The following is a 14,529-nucleotide window of genomic DNA, read 5'->3' as shown; positions in this document are numbered from 1 at the left end:
TCGGGTATCAATCATGCTAAATGGGTACCTGCCTCTGCAAGTGATTTAATAATCCCCGCATTCCTCATCCAGACAGCCTATGAACGGTGAGCCCATGCCCGACTGGGATGGACCAAGGTTTCACATTTTCCAGTAGAACTAAAAACAGTTGAGTTCAGTCAAAGAGAACAAAGCAGTTGGTCTGTTCCTACTCAACACAGGATTAAAGCTAAGCTTTTTCAAACCACCATCAATAGCCAAGTATAATGACATGAACAGATATTTGCTTACAGGACCTCAAAAGATAGAGAGCTGGATTGATACTAAAAATAGCATTAAAGGAAAATGAAAGAATACATTTTTACATGCGAACGATGACTGTGGTGCTAAAAGGTGACAGAACACCTTATAAAGAAGTATACTGAAAGAAAAATATTTCAACAGTTTAGAGTCATTTACAATGTAAATATAAAGCAAAAGAAGATCTAAAAAATGTAAATGTCACTGGAAAGTAATTTTATCATTTCCGTATCTAGTATCAATCAGGTTAAGTGGTCTCTACACTTCTCATACTTCCTTACAAATTGTGGCTATTTGTTTATTGAAGATTTTATCTTGTAGTGTTTTACACAGTGTGATATTTGCGAAATTTTGTGTATTTGTTAGGTTTGGGTGTTTTCCTTGATTGCAGTACGTGTCTGTGCGTCAGCTTCAAGAGGTGATTCAAATTTTTATGTTGGTGTGTTTGCCGTTCAGAGTAGTTTTGTTTCAGTGTGTTGTGGTTGATGTTATTATTTGTTATGGGTTTGTATGCAAAAGATGAATGTTTGAGTGTGTGTGTGTGTGTGTGTGTGTGTGTTTCAAATGCCCAGCCCTTGTGACAGATCATCCTGTTGGCGTAGGCGGCTCTTCCTCTTGCATGAACACACTTCACACATACAGACCTGCTTTGTGCCGATTGTGACTTCTGCTTTAAAACCCACTCAACGAACCATTTGGCTTTCACACTTCATAAACGTACACTTAATTTACACACTCACACACACCAACACTGCGCAAACCTGCGTTGCACAACCTCACAAACATTCAAAGGGCAGCACCTCCTGCACAAATAATACTTACAAAAGTGTCACATTAACATCCACAAACAACCAAAGTTTAAATAAAGCAATGAGAGATATTGTGGATAAAGATGTGTGGAGTTTATGAGACGTTATGCTTTGGTTCACATTTTACCACTCTTTGACAGATTATTGTAAAAGTCCTTACTAAAATTAATGGAGAAAGTCCCTCTGTACGGGTTATTTACTTGTCAGTTAAATCAACACAGATGGTATATTTCCCAAAAGTAAGTCAATACAGTCTTTGCATGGTGAATATTATTCATAATTGAAGCTTGATAAGTAAAACATTAGACACGAGTGACATTATCATTCATAGAAATGTAAATGCATTTACATATGCGAGATTAATTCTGTAAAGAAGGACTCACTGAAATCTATTACAAAAAGTTGGAACCTAAAAAAATTAGGTAGATATATAGTTTTTTTCAAGAAACAGAAATAATACACAATGTTATGAAATATATTGACAGAAATGTATATCAAATTTCCATTACATTATATTTGTATTATATTTCAAGTGCAACTTTTAAAACATTATTCATTAAATGTGTCACAAATTTTCAGCTGAAGCGTTTTTTTAAAAGCGGTAACAATATTTCACAAAAAAGCACAAATGAAAAACACAAAGATGCAAAAATGTAAGCTTTTATATAACTTTTAAATAGCACAGCTACAGTACACAGTAAGTCAATATATACAGACCTCTATTTCATCAGTGCCTGTGGTATTGGCAGATTTCTAAGGGCGTTGATTTTGAGCAAAGTAAATTTAGGACGCCTCTGTGTTTACTCTGTTTTGAAGAGGACTTTCTTATTTGATAAATTATGTACTTTTCTCCGCTTAATGGGATACTTTACTGGCAAATCAAAATTTCCCCATGTTTAAATCACCCTAAAGGCATCCTAAATGAACATGTTTTTTCTTGAAGAATAATGCAGTCAGAGTTATAATACAACTTATCATTTTATTTCAAAGCAGTAAAATGGGAGTGAATAGGTTCGAAGCTCCAAAAAGTGCATCCATCGATCTAATAACTGCTTAACACAGCTCTGTAGTCCTTGCAGTTCTTTGAGTGATGGATGCCCTTTTTGGAGCTTCAAAAAGTCAACACCCATTCACTCCCATTCTACCACTTGGAAGTAAAATGATGCGTGGTATTTTAACTCCGACTGCATTATTCTTCAAGAAGAAAACCATATTCAGTTAGGATACCTTTAGGGCGAGTAAAACATGGGGACATTTTGATTTGCTAGTAAAGTATCCTTTTAAATCAAACGCTTTCTCTGTCTCACCTTTTCCAATTTAAGGTGACACAAAAACACTGTACTTCCTCAAGTTCATTGTAACATAAACATACACACTGCAATGTCAATGCACGCTCTCTTTACTCTACATCTGGACCATTTTGACAGCATGTTATGTCAGGACCTGTCCGGAGCAGCCAAAAAAGTTGCATTCACATTACAGAAGCTTACTGAAGACAATTAAAAAAGGTACAGTATGGTACATAAATCTCAACAACAGTGTATACTCAGAGAGCAAGTGTCTAAACTGAGACTGGTGCTCTGTTGATATTAGCGAAGCATCTGACTCAGTTAAATACGGGAAGTTACTGTGCAATATATCGCAATATAGCAGAAACAGACTTCAGAGGTTTCAGCATCGTCTTTCCCCACATGTAAGAAAGCATGATTCATCTCGATCGCTTTCACATAATGCCTGAGTAACTCAGTGTGTTTAAACTGGGGATCCTCTCTGGATGAGTGTTTGGGGGCATCCCTTCTTAACATATAATACACCGAGTCTGAGCCTGAAAGCTCTAAGTCAGTGATATTGCTGTATGGTGCTGCCCCGAATCTGTGAATCACTGGACTACTCACGGCTCCGGTTGACCGTTAGCAGAGATAAAAAGAGGCGTCAATCTTCCGAAACCTGCCCTAACAATGACTAACCGATTACCATCAGTTTTCACTGCTTCATTATGAAAGATTTTAGGAAAACAAATTCAGTTTTATTAATAGGAATATTGGAAAATTAGGTGCTCAAGTATTACAGTTTTGTCTTCAAACATTATATATAAAACTTTATTCCACTGTAGGTGAGATTCCGATAATGATACAAAGTGCAGCGGGTGCGATGTGATATAAGGGAAAGTAATAAAGCGAGGTAACATTGACCTCATCAAAGAACATTTGTTTCCATTAAAAAAAAAACTTCAAAAGTTTAAATAAACTGATGAGTGACTTAAGATCTATAAGTCTATTATGTCAAATCTAGTTAAAGTGCTCTTGTTCTCTGCTCTTCTTTAATGACATGAGCAGTGAGAAATCTATGGATTTAATTTGTATTATAAGAAGCTCTACGACATGAGCAACGCTTTGCAGTCCACTAGACCACAAACCTGAAACCTTAATGAACTTGTTTGAAAATAAATGCAGAAGAAAGTGACAATAAGAGAGGCAGAGGGAGCACAAGGGAGCAGTTAGTTAGGTCTGTGAATCATATGTGGAATCCCCATTTTAAGAGTCAGTCAGTGATTCATCCCCTAATCTTTGACCTGAGGCATAGGTTAACTCTTTACCATGTTTAGTCACTGGTTTTAATGACCAGCACAGCATAGCCAGGGGGCAAAGGGAATTTAGCAAAACTTTATGGTAATTCAGATGCTATTTAAAAGAATCAGCCTTAATTTTGTGTCTAAACCTGTGTTCATTGATCCAATATGAATCTGTTAGAGCCAATGCAGTTTTCTCATCTATACATTTTCAAAGTCTAACGCCATCCATTTTGTCAAAAAACAAAATATTTACTCTACTTGTTTTATTTTAGTATTAGTAAATTATGGATGAAAATTTATTCTTGGGCGAACTGTTCCTTTAAATTACATCTAGCAGATGATTTCTTAAATGATAATATAAAAACAGGCAATTTATTGCCTATAATAATAATTATACAAAAATAGTGAATTACAAGAGTAAGCAGAAGCAGCACAAATGCTAGAGAAAAGGTGTAACTACAAAAAAACTACAAAGAAAAGTGAAAGAAAAGAATACTTATTTGAAATATACACAACAGTGATTTTAATGCATGAAAGAGAATTAATAAGTGTGACTTAGAGTTTCCTGGTTAGAGAGCGCACTCCTGTTACATAAGTTCCCAGGGATCTTTGCACTACCTCACATATCTACAGCCAAACACCACAGCAATGCAAACTGGACAGACCATAGCGCCACTGCTCGCCTTCGCCAAGACCTCAAAACGACGTTCCAGAGTCGGTAATTGTGCGGAAAGATGACACGAAACCAGCTTTCCACTAGTTCCAAAGAGTTTGTTGATTGTGTTTAACTAGCTACATTGAGCCCAGAGCTCTGTTTTTCCCCTTCTGTACTCTTTTCCCTCTGAGATGAGAGCAGTTTTGTTTTTCATTTGACACAGTCGTTTAGCACTGGCTAAAGACCACAGACCTGGAATATGTTGCACGACGGAGTTTCCATACCCACAAACGGAAAGAGGGAACCACAAAGAAACAGACGGATCAGCACAGAAGGTTCTTTAAAGATCTGATTATCACGCCATTGACACATGGAGATGTTAATCTGGTAAGGCCCATCACATGTTAAAAAGGAGACACTGACTCTCATCTGCAGTGGGGAAATTCAAGAACCAAGCTAAGATACAGGGTATACGCTCAGAGAAACAGTGTGTACAGGAGGATGAGATACAGGACCCAAAGACAGCAGGCTTTGCCTATTATTAACCCAGATCAGTGCACTCACGCCGGGTTGGCAGCTGCACACAGACATGGAGAACAAAGGAGCACAAGCACATGCCTGCGTACACCATAGGCCTGATCTCAAACACAGACCTCTAAGACAACATTCACTATATAAACTTAAACCGACATGATGACACAGGACGAAACAGAGTAGAAAAGTTCAAGACGAGAAGAGTGAAAAGAGGAGACAAGAGGAAGAGGAAAGAAAGAAGACTACTATAAGTAGTGACACACTGGTCCTTCTGCTCAGCACAAGGAAACCGGTCCAAACTCATCAGGGAAAATATAGCATCCCAACTCCGTATGCTCATCTCACACACACACACACACACACACAAACACACACGGTCGCTTGCCAAATAAGTGGTCTAACAACCGATATCATGCTAATTAAATTTATATTTTTCTTAGCTCTTAAATGCTTTGCTTTTTTTCTTTATTCTAGTCCTTTTTTGACCTTTCTCTAAGCATGTGTATGTTTGCTTGTATGGATCCCTGTATTTGTCGTTCCATCTGTCAGTCTTCTGTAGCCCCTCCCCAACACCTCCTGCAAAGAGACTTTGACATCACCTGAGCCATCTGTTCACACACACACACAAACACACTCACACAACACCGTACGATTGAAACGTATTAATCGAAAAACAAACCCTGAAAAAGACCCATCAGGTTTCATAGCTCTCCTCATATTTGCTATTCTTAATAAATGGACAGTTGACAAATAAACCATAAATGTGTCCTGTGGTGCGACAGCAAAAATATAATAAACAAAGTGTTAAGAATATTTATTTTTATAATATAACATAGCATAACATTGCTGTCCTTCTTCTTTTGCCATAAATCATTATTATTAATCCCCTTTTATGTTTGTCACTGGGTAATATTTAACCATATAAAGCATTAAAAAGTGCTTGTCAATTTTGACAACACTGTATTTAATCATTTAATAGTAGTTTTTTTTTACATTTCCTGAAATTTTTTAAATTTGGACATCCGAGGTTTCAGAAGGACAGAGACGATAAGAGAGATTTATCTTCATCGTATGTTGTTCTACATTTTTCTGGTATGTCACACCATAGGACACATGTAAGGATTATTTGTCAACTACCCAAATACATTTATATCACATTGTCGTAAGCACAGCTCCATGCGGAGCTCAAATAAAAACAAAAGGACCGGAATGTCAAGGGGAATCTCCTACTACAAAACCAGTTTAACCAGAATTAAAACTGCGACTGAAGTGAAAGACCATGTAAACATCTACGTCATATTGCACTACATCGCGATCTGTACTGACATATCACACAACTCCCAGAATGCAATGCAACGAAAAGACAAAGAACCACTGAATTCTGCTGAACAGTGATTCATCAAATGGAACTGAAGTATCTGGGGCTATAAAAGTGCCGGAAAAGTGTGATTAAGAACTGCAGAGTCTGACTGATACATCACCTTATATTTAAATATAGTGAAACTTTCTGCCAGCTGCAGAGTGCCTACAGTTAACTGTGAAGAGTGATTCATGATCATCTCATGTAGCGACAGAGCAAGGAAGAAAAATTCACATGCTGTATAGAGGTGCGTATATTTAAATATATCCATTATAAATGACAACAACGACATCAATAGGTCTACTGGTTGAATCCCAGTGTAACTACTGGTCAACAGCAGTGACTGCTGCACTGTATGTAAAAGGCGGTTGACTGGAATAACTGTTGCTCTCTTCTATTTGCAGTTCATTTCTGACCTCCTTAAAACTCACAAAGCTGAAGAGCTTCAGACAGAGTGAAACAGACCCTATTTATAGTGTGTGCTGTGGATAGGACACAGTCCCCGGTAGAATCAGTTTAAAACTTCACTTTAAACAGGTTCAAATCCATCCAATCTTACACGTTGAATGCATGAGAAAGCTTGCAAGAGTCTAATCCTGCAGTATATGTGTGCAACATGCATATGCATCGCTGCATGTGTAGGCGTTTCTTTAACTTTGGGCACCTTTATTCTTATGTACTTGACAGCTTAAACCCTCTGAAACCACTTTTCTCACACTCACGACAGTTGTTTATTTCGATCCGTCTAGTAACAATGTGGATCACGGGAGAAATTTCGATGGCTTTCAGAAATTCAGAAAATGCTGTAAAATTAGACTTCTTTGTTTTGCTAGAACAAGTTTAGATGTTGAATTTTATGCATCCTGAAGACCAAAAATATATTTTACACTTTTTGAATAGTTTAACAGATTACAGAAATTATCAATTTAAAAGATAAAATCTGATTTTTTTTTTGTTTAAAATGTATGTTCAATGTGTTTCTTCGCACATCATGTTTCATATTTGAAGCATAATCTTCTTTAAAACAAACTTTTAAAAAAAACATATACATGTGAACCTTATTCGTTGTAACTCAGAAAAAGTAATCATCCAATAATGATAAATTATGAATTTATAATAAAAAAACTTTCCTGTAAAATGTTCAAACAACAAGAAGCAATTTTTTTTAAATAAACTCTTACTTAACCATAACAATACCTATAGTTAAAGAAACTAATTGCAATTGGCTTCTTTAAATATTGAATTTGTGGGAGTGTGTGTACACTGTGACCTCCGGCAATGATTCCATGTTTTGAACACATTAGTGAATTAGTCCGGACAAGTCCATGAATTAGAATGTACCCAAGAGTGTGGTTTTGGTCCTTTTACACATGGCTACACACGGTGGGGGCAGTTTTAATTTTCAGACAAATACTGGATCCTTCTGGACTCACACATCACTTAACACACACTTGTCTAATTTGAGAGACTCAAGCTGTTCATTAACTCTGTCTCACTGCACATTTGAATGCGTAACCCGCAGTAAAACAGAAAGCAGAAGTGACTCCCTATGAATAAACTCTGATCCAGGATCAATATCTCATAAACATGACAACATTGCTAGATCCTGTGCAGCTGAACTACAACACTGGCCTGAACATACCTCTCATCAGTCACTGAATAACAATAATCTACTATGATGTAGTGCCAGGCATTGGCTTCAATACAATAAAGACTACAGAGATATTTAACATAGTAAATTGCTGAGATTTCTTTTAAATAGGAAACCATTGTGGTCTGTTGTCTGTAGTTCTCACATAAACACATCATCAGCAAGAAATATCGGCATAAAAACAATTTCACTTATGGCAGTCTCTCTCTCACCCCCTCTCTCACATGTTCAAACTACTTTTTATATTTTTGTACATTTTTAAATAAAGCCTCTCTCTGTCTTTCCCTCCCCCACACTACAGCGATATTAGGTCTTATAGTTTGCTAATAAGGATTACCTGCATAAATAATCCAACCTGTGTCACTACACTATTTTCAAACACATTAAGTCAGTAAAGCATTTTCTTTTTGCAAACGCAACCGTGAAGACACAAAACTTCTGTTTACCCAGAAAGCATTTTCTTGTTTATTCAATTCACAGTTCTGTTATATTGTAGAAAAATGACTTACCATCATCAAGAGTAATGTCCTGCATGCCGATGGTACGAAAGGTAGGCTCTCGATCCTCCGGCTCCTGTTTGATGTTCAGACTCTCTCCCTGTTGGGCAAGCGGGTTCACCAAAGACCCTGCTGGGGACAAAACAGCCATAACAGGACTGCTTGCCTGAGGTGAAGGCTGTCCAGAGAGTGGCAAAGGCCCTAAGGGGCTGTTAGATGTGGGTGAAGTTGAGGTTGGTGAATGATAGGGGAGAGAATGGAGCTGGGGTGAAGAGGGCCCGGAGTGTGGAGAAGGCACCATGTGGACAGGAGCACTGGAGGATGTCGGACAGGAAGCGGACCGCTGCCCTGCTGGATGGTACACCGGAGGATGCTGGAGCTGTGGTGCTGGCTGGCCCAGTGTGTGAGTGGGTGAGGGGACCTGCCCTGGGGTGGGGCAATGGTAACCTAGAGAGTGCAGGTGTGGGGCAGAGTGTGGCATGACCTGGCTGCTACTGGCACAGCCGGCATGGCTGGGGCTGGAGCCAAGCACCGCTGCTACTCCAGTGGTGGGTGTTGAAGAAGCAGGGCCGTATACCATCCCCAAACCCAGGGTGTGACACCCAGCTGGGTCAGCCTGGAAGGGCATCCGCTCGTAGGCCTGTGAGGAGCCTGCAGTCATAGGAAGACCGTGCTGGCCGTTGAAGGACATGCTGTGCTGTAGGGGTGGGTATGAAGGTCTGGCGGTGGCAGCAGGGCCTGGGTGGAAGGGCATCTGGCATTCAGAAGGCGCATTCAACCCTTGAGCCTGAAGGTGGGGCAGGTGGGGAAGAGTGGGTGAGCCCATCGGGGCGCAGGGGGCCTGGAGTGGGTGCAGGCCTGGAGCCAGGCCACGTGGGGAGCTGGACAGAAGGCCGTCTGGTGGGTGGGAGTGCTCTGGGGAGGACAGCGGCTGAGCGCAGACCAAACTGGCAGCATGGACTAGAGGCATGGACATTGGTGGCATGGCAGGGGAGTCGAGATCTTCTCTATGTTCTTGCTTGACCAGGACTGGAAAGGTGAAGAGAGGGAGGAAACAAAAACATGATGTGAATAAATTACTTAGCATTTCACTTTAGAATACAAATATTTGTATCTATTCAGGTTTGGCTTTTTTTTATTCAAAGCATTAATATCCAATAAACTGACAGCAATATAACACAATGAACAATAATGATCAAGAATTTAGCCCAGTGCTAGTGTTCTCCTCCTTTCTTCCATGAAGACATCCAAACTCGACATGCGCAAACAATGAGTAACAGCCACATAGTGTTCAGTAACCCACTTCCCGATCTGCCGTTTCTATGGCTCGCATGTGTGGGGGAAATTTTTAACTTGGTGTGGACTCTGCGAGAGCATATGTTGCCTGGTTGAGTGCCATGTAAACCAGTGCTGAGTTTGGGAACTGAAGAATGCTGTCTGCCCTCCAGCACTGCTCCAAATGGGAACCGAAATTCAGTTCACGGCCCTTTCGCTACTACAAGGCCATTACTGCAGTTAAGACATGGCTTTCTCGTATAGAGAGCAAGTGACGGCCATGTGTGGGAGAGAGAGCGAGTGGGTTTCAGTCTGGTGTTACTAACTGTATATCCTCAACGTACTCGGAAAAACAAAAACAACGACGTGTTTAGTTTCGACTGATAACTGCTATTTAGAGTATACATTTCCAGATGTGTTTTGGAAAAAGCCAGGTGGATTTTTCTGTGTCTAAAAGACTTTTAATAAAGTTTATAATAAACAGTGCTAACACCATTCACAGTGTGTGTAGTTTGAATGAACACCTTATCATATGTTTGTCGCGTCTGGTTTCGTATTCATAACTCATGAAAAATCTGGCTCTGTTCTAAACATACAGCACCTCAGCCCTTCCCCCTGTCATGCCACTTTCTCAGCAGGCCGATGTCATGACAACCACAGTCGCTACAGCCGTTCAAAATATTGGCTGCATGTGCTGTCTTCTGATTGGCTGAGGCTCGACGGGTTAGTGTGGAAAACAGGAAACCCTAATTTGAGTGGGTGCTTTGTGGAGCGAAGAGGGTGGGCGGGAGGCTGGCCTCAAACAGTCTCGCTCTCCCTCTCTCTCCGTCTTTATCTCTTCAACAATAAACTCAGGTTTGCATGCAACGTGGCGATCGAGACACAGAAAAAAGTTGATCACGTGTGATTTAATTACGCCAACGCTGTTTTTCGGTTTGACTCGCTTTGGGAAAATAATAACAAACCAGATCATGGCTATGAGAACCACACACAACTGCACTTTATTGGAACGCTCGAAGCCATAAATAGACCAGCATCCAGTGTGCAGCATTGTGTGTTTCATTGTGTGTTCAATGTCGATTTTCAAAGCTAAATGTGCAGATGCAATGCATGTCACCCCAACACATCACACAAATATTATTAAAATATAACAATGTGAATCATCAACCTCAAAGTCATGATTTAAAAAAACTTACGAGGAAAATGTTCTTAAAAATGCACAACAATAATGTATAACATGACTAGTCAATGAAAGACAGAAACTTGATTGGACAGGGAGAGAGAAAGAGTAAAAGACAAACAAATCTCATCCCCCGTTTGCTGCCAAAGTATTTATTTTACCTCCAGTAAATGGGGGATGAGATCTGTTTGGTTACTGACATTTTTCCAAACATCTCCATTTGTGTTAAGCAGAACAAAAAACTTTATACATGTTTTGAACAACCTGAGGGTGAGTAAATGATAACAGAATTTTCATTTTTTGGGTGAACTATCCCACTACAACGGTCCAAATCTTCTATACCCTTGCCTTCAGCCACATGTAAATCATGCTGAATCTTGTTTTAAGGTGTTTTACATGAGCGGTTAACAGGTGCTTAACTGTTACTGGAACAACCTCATCCCTAACCACACAGCTGCACTGTGCACACGGGCATCATCAAACGGGAGAACCCACAAGTGTGCCATTGTGTTACTGTAAAGTGAAGTTAGTAAGAAAACTGTTTTGCATGAAGTCACACAATTGCTCTGAGGCCAGACATAATGTGAACTTTATGCAACGTGGATATGTAGGATGCCAGTCACCACAAACTCATGATTTTGAAGTAACACATTAATTTCAGATACTTCTTATATTTTTTATTTGTATTTTGTTACACCAACTATAGTTATTTTTACCGTAACAAAATAGAATTTGAATGCTGATTTCAATAACATTTTAAAAAGCATTAAAAAAACTATACAAGTACAATGATGCTGTAAAGATACACATTAAAAAAAAGATTTATAGTGAATGTATAATGTACCTGGCAGATAGGTAAATCGTTGTGATTGGCTCCTTTTCCGTTTGCCGTTGCACACATTAAACTGGACCTGCACGGCTGAGGTGACCGTCTTGCTGTGATATTGAGGCACCTCCACCACGATGCTTGACTGCAGATGGAGATATGAAACATGATTGTTTTTGTATGTATTACTGCATCTCTGGAGGATAAAATATACATTTTATTTCTAGTTTGAATTTAAAAAACATAAATTGCTTGAGGGAAAATGAGGACACCATAATTATGCAAGTAAAATATATTGTTGATGTCTGAAGCTCAGCTCAAAATTGCACCACGGAAAAAATACAAATCACAGTGAATATACTCATAAAACAATACAATGTGTTCCAAGTTTATCTTGTGTTGAACATTTAGAAGACCAAGATTCTTAATCGAGGTTGTCTTATGATAGTCAAGAGACTTGAAATAATTTTGCTCAGGAGGATCTCCAAACATTTTTTTTTTGAGTACCGTCTGTGCTTTAGCTGGCAAGTGAGATATGTGTTAAAAAGAAAGTATTTGCTTACTCCTTGACTCTTCTCTCGGATGACCTTCGCCTCAACCTCCCACTGCGGTCGTCCATCTGAAGAAAGAAAGCATTAGCTACATTAGCATGACTTTTAGGGCACTAGCAAACCCACATACTGATCTCAACTGATTCTCACTATGTGGGAGGGGGCAAATTAGCTAAACTCATTCTCTCATCATCATCCCATCACCATGGCCGTTTCTCAATTACAACTTGTGTTCTTGTGGAGAACGGTCTTGTGTGGCAGCCACGGAAGAGCAAACTTGGATGGACGCACAACAGTGACTTTTTGGACTTCAAACTTCCTTAGGCGTGCAAGGCTGCATACGATGCATCCTTGATATCGAGAACACATCAGGGTACATTCATGCGTTCTATGTTCTTGAGTATTGGAACCGTACGTTTTTTGATGGCGTAGAGCAAGAACACGAGGACACAAGACCACCGAAGTAAGCATATTGAGAAACGGCCATGTCTTTAAGCATGTGAACTAGGGATTTAGATTACAAATAGCCAATTACTATTAAGCTCATAAGATTGACTGGTAGCAAGAAGCTGGATGTTTCTACAGGTGAATCCACAGAGAACCTTCACTAAGTGTGTCTTGCACTGAGAAATTGCATTAGCTTGCAAACTGCTTTTCCCTCACAGGGAACGAGGCAGAATTGCTTGTATAGATCAAAATGTCAGCCTAACTCGAGAAGCCTGTACAATACTGCACAGAGTCAGACTACCAAAACAAATGTTATTTTAAACACTACAATGAAAGTAGAGTGATAGTTGAAATAGTAGAACAGTACAAAGAGAAGCAATTTCTTTACAATGGGCAACTAAAGAGTCTAACAAAAAATCAGATCAGTCTCACATTGACCAAAAAGAGAATACGCTTGGGCCTCTAACAAGTCATGAGATCATAAGAGACCGATTACAAACAGATAAGAGATGTGTGTAATATATGTAATTAATTGTTATTAACTGATTAATGCGGAAAACATTCTGTCACAGCTGTCTGCACTTCAAAGAGAGAGAAAGCAGAGGAAACGTGTTAACCATGATCAAGCAAGGTAAAATAATGTATTTACCATACCTATTATTAATTGCATGATATAGATATGAAATACAATCCTTTAGTTCTTGATAGAAGTTTGACCGACAAACGGTAGAAAAATCCTAACAACGTATGCAAGTAAGTATGTTGCATGTGTAATAATAACATTTGTAAATGTGTGCACAAAAAATCGTATAAAACATTTCCGAGCATACTTGTTTACTAAGACACACACATTTCAGAGGAGGAAAATGAAGTGTAATGTCTGAGGACAGTTATCAAACCCAAGAAGATACTGCCGTGAGCAGTTTTCATAATCAAATAGCATATTGCTCTCAAAAGACTGTAGTATGTACGATTTTACTGTGTAGTGTCTTAACCCACCGTTCTGCTTATGTGAGAATGACCTTGGATGCCTGTGACTTCAGCAGTAGTAGTATTGCAGCACATGTTGACATTCAACACACACTGGAGAGAAACCGGAGAGGGCCCCACATGCGCATCATGAGGGCAGGTTCAAACAGGAACCAGACACGAGCGCCTGGTGACAAGCATGCATGTAAACCTCCCACCCCCCTACTGAGAAATGCAGCTGTTCTGTTATTACTATTATGATAAGCAAATTCAAGAAAAATAAACTTTCGACAAAATCGTACAAAGCTTTTTTGTGCAATTATGTGGAAATGAAACGTCCGCCTGGCAACCGTAAACTAGCATCACCTGAAACAGATGTTTAATGTTACTCTTCACTACCTCTCTTACAATGGCATGAATCATTAATTATAAAAACACGTTTTTGCTAGCTTTCTTGGGTTTGATTTTCTTAGATGTATCTGTTTTTGACAATGAATTTGTTAAATGAACACCGTTTACTTCTGTTTGCTTGTTCACACAAAATCATACAAATGCTCTATGAAATTACGACACTTTACAATAAGGTTGTGTTTGTAAAAAATTTGTTAAGGCACTAGGTAACATGAACTAACAATAAAAGATACATCTAGACACAAGAGCATTTATTAATCTTAGTTCATGTTGATTTTAACATTTACTAATACATTTTTTTAAATGATAATTTTTCAAAAATTGTAAATTTAAATACACCATAAACCAACATGAACAACTGTATTGACATTAACTGATATTAACAAGGATGAATACATGATGATAAAACTATACTGTTCATTGCTAGTTTATGTTAGTTAAAGCGACAGCTCACTCAAAAAAGAATTTACTCACCCTCAGATTGTTACAGATCTGTATACATTTATTTGTTTG

General features: G+C 38.9%; 1 protein-coding gene across 2 annotated transcripts in view; it reads right to left on the bottom strand.

Moving 5' to 3' along the window:
• Nucleotides 1-14,529, bottom strand: part of nfatc3a (nuclear factor of activated T cells 3a) — a 70,169-nt gene that overhangs the window by 3,902 nt on the left and 51,738 nt on the right. For both annotated transcript variants that reach the window (XM_056743857.1, XM_056743867.1), the window contains exons 7-9: nucleotides 12,202-12,257; nucleotides 11,657-11,783; nucleotides 8,370-9,386 (exon numbers count right to left, since the gene is read on the bottom strand). In XM_056743857.1, coding sequence (XP_056599835.1) covers nucleotides 8,370-9,386; nucleotides 11,657-11,783; nucleotides 12,202-12,257 — 1,200 coding nt within the window. The remainder of the gene's footprint in view (nucleotides 1-8,369; nucleotides 9,387-11,656; nucleotides 11,784-12,201; nucleotides 12,258-14,529) is intronic.

This window comes from Triplophysa dalaica, chromosome 1 (assembly GCF_015846415.1).
Source record: "Triplophysa dalaica isolate WHDGS20190420 chromosome 1, ASM1584641v1, whole genome shotgun sequence".
NCBI classification, from domain to species: Eukaryota; Metazoa; Chordata; class Actinopteri; order Cypriniformes; family Nemacheilidae; genus Triplophysa; species Triplophysa dalaica.
The sequence above is the reverse complement of the archived record's forward strand: the minus strand, read 5'-3'. Positions and strand labels throughout refer to the sequence as shown.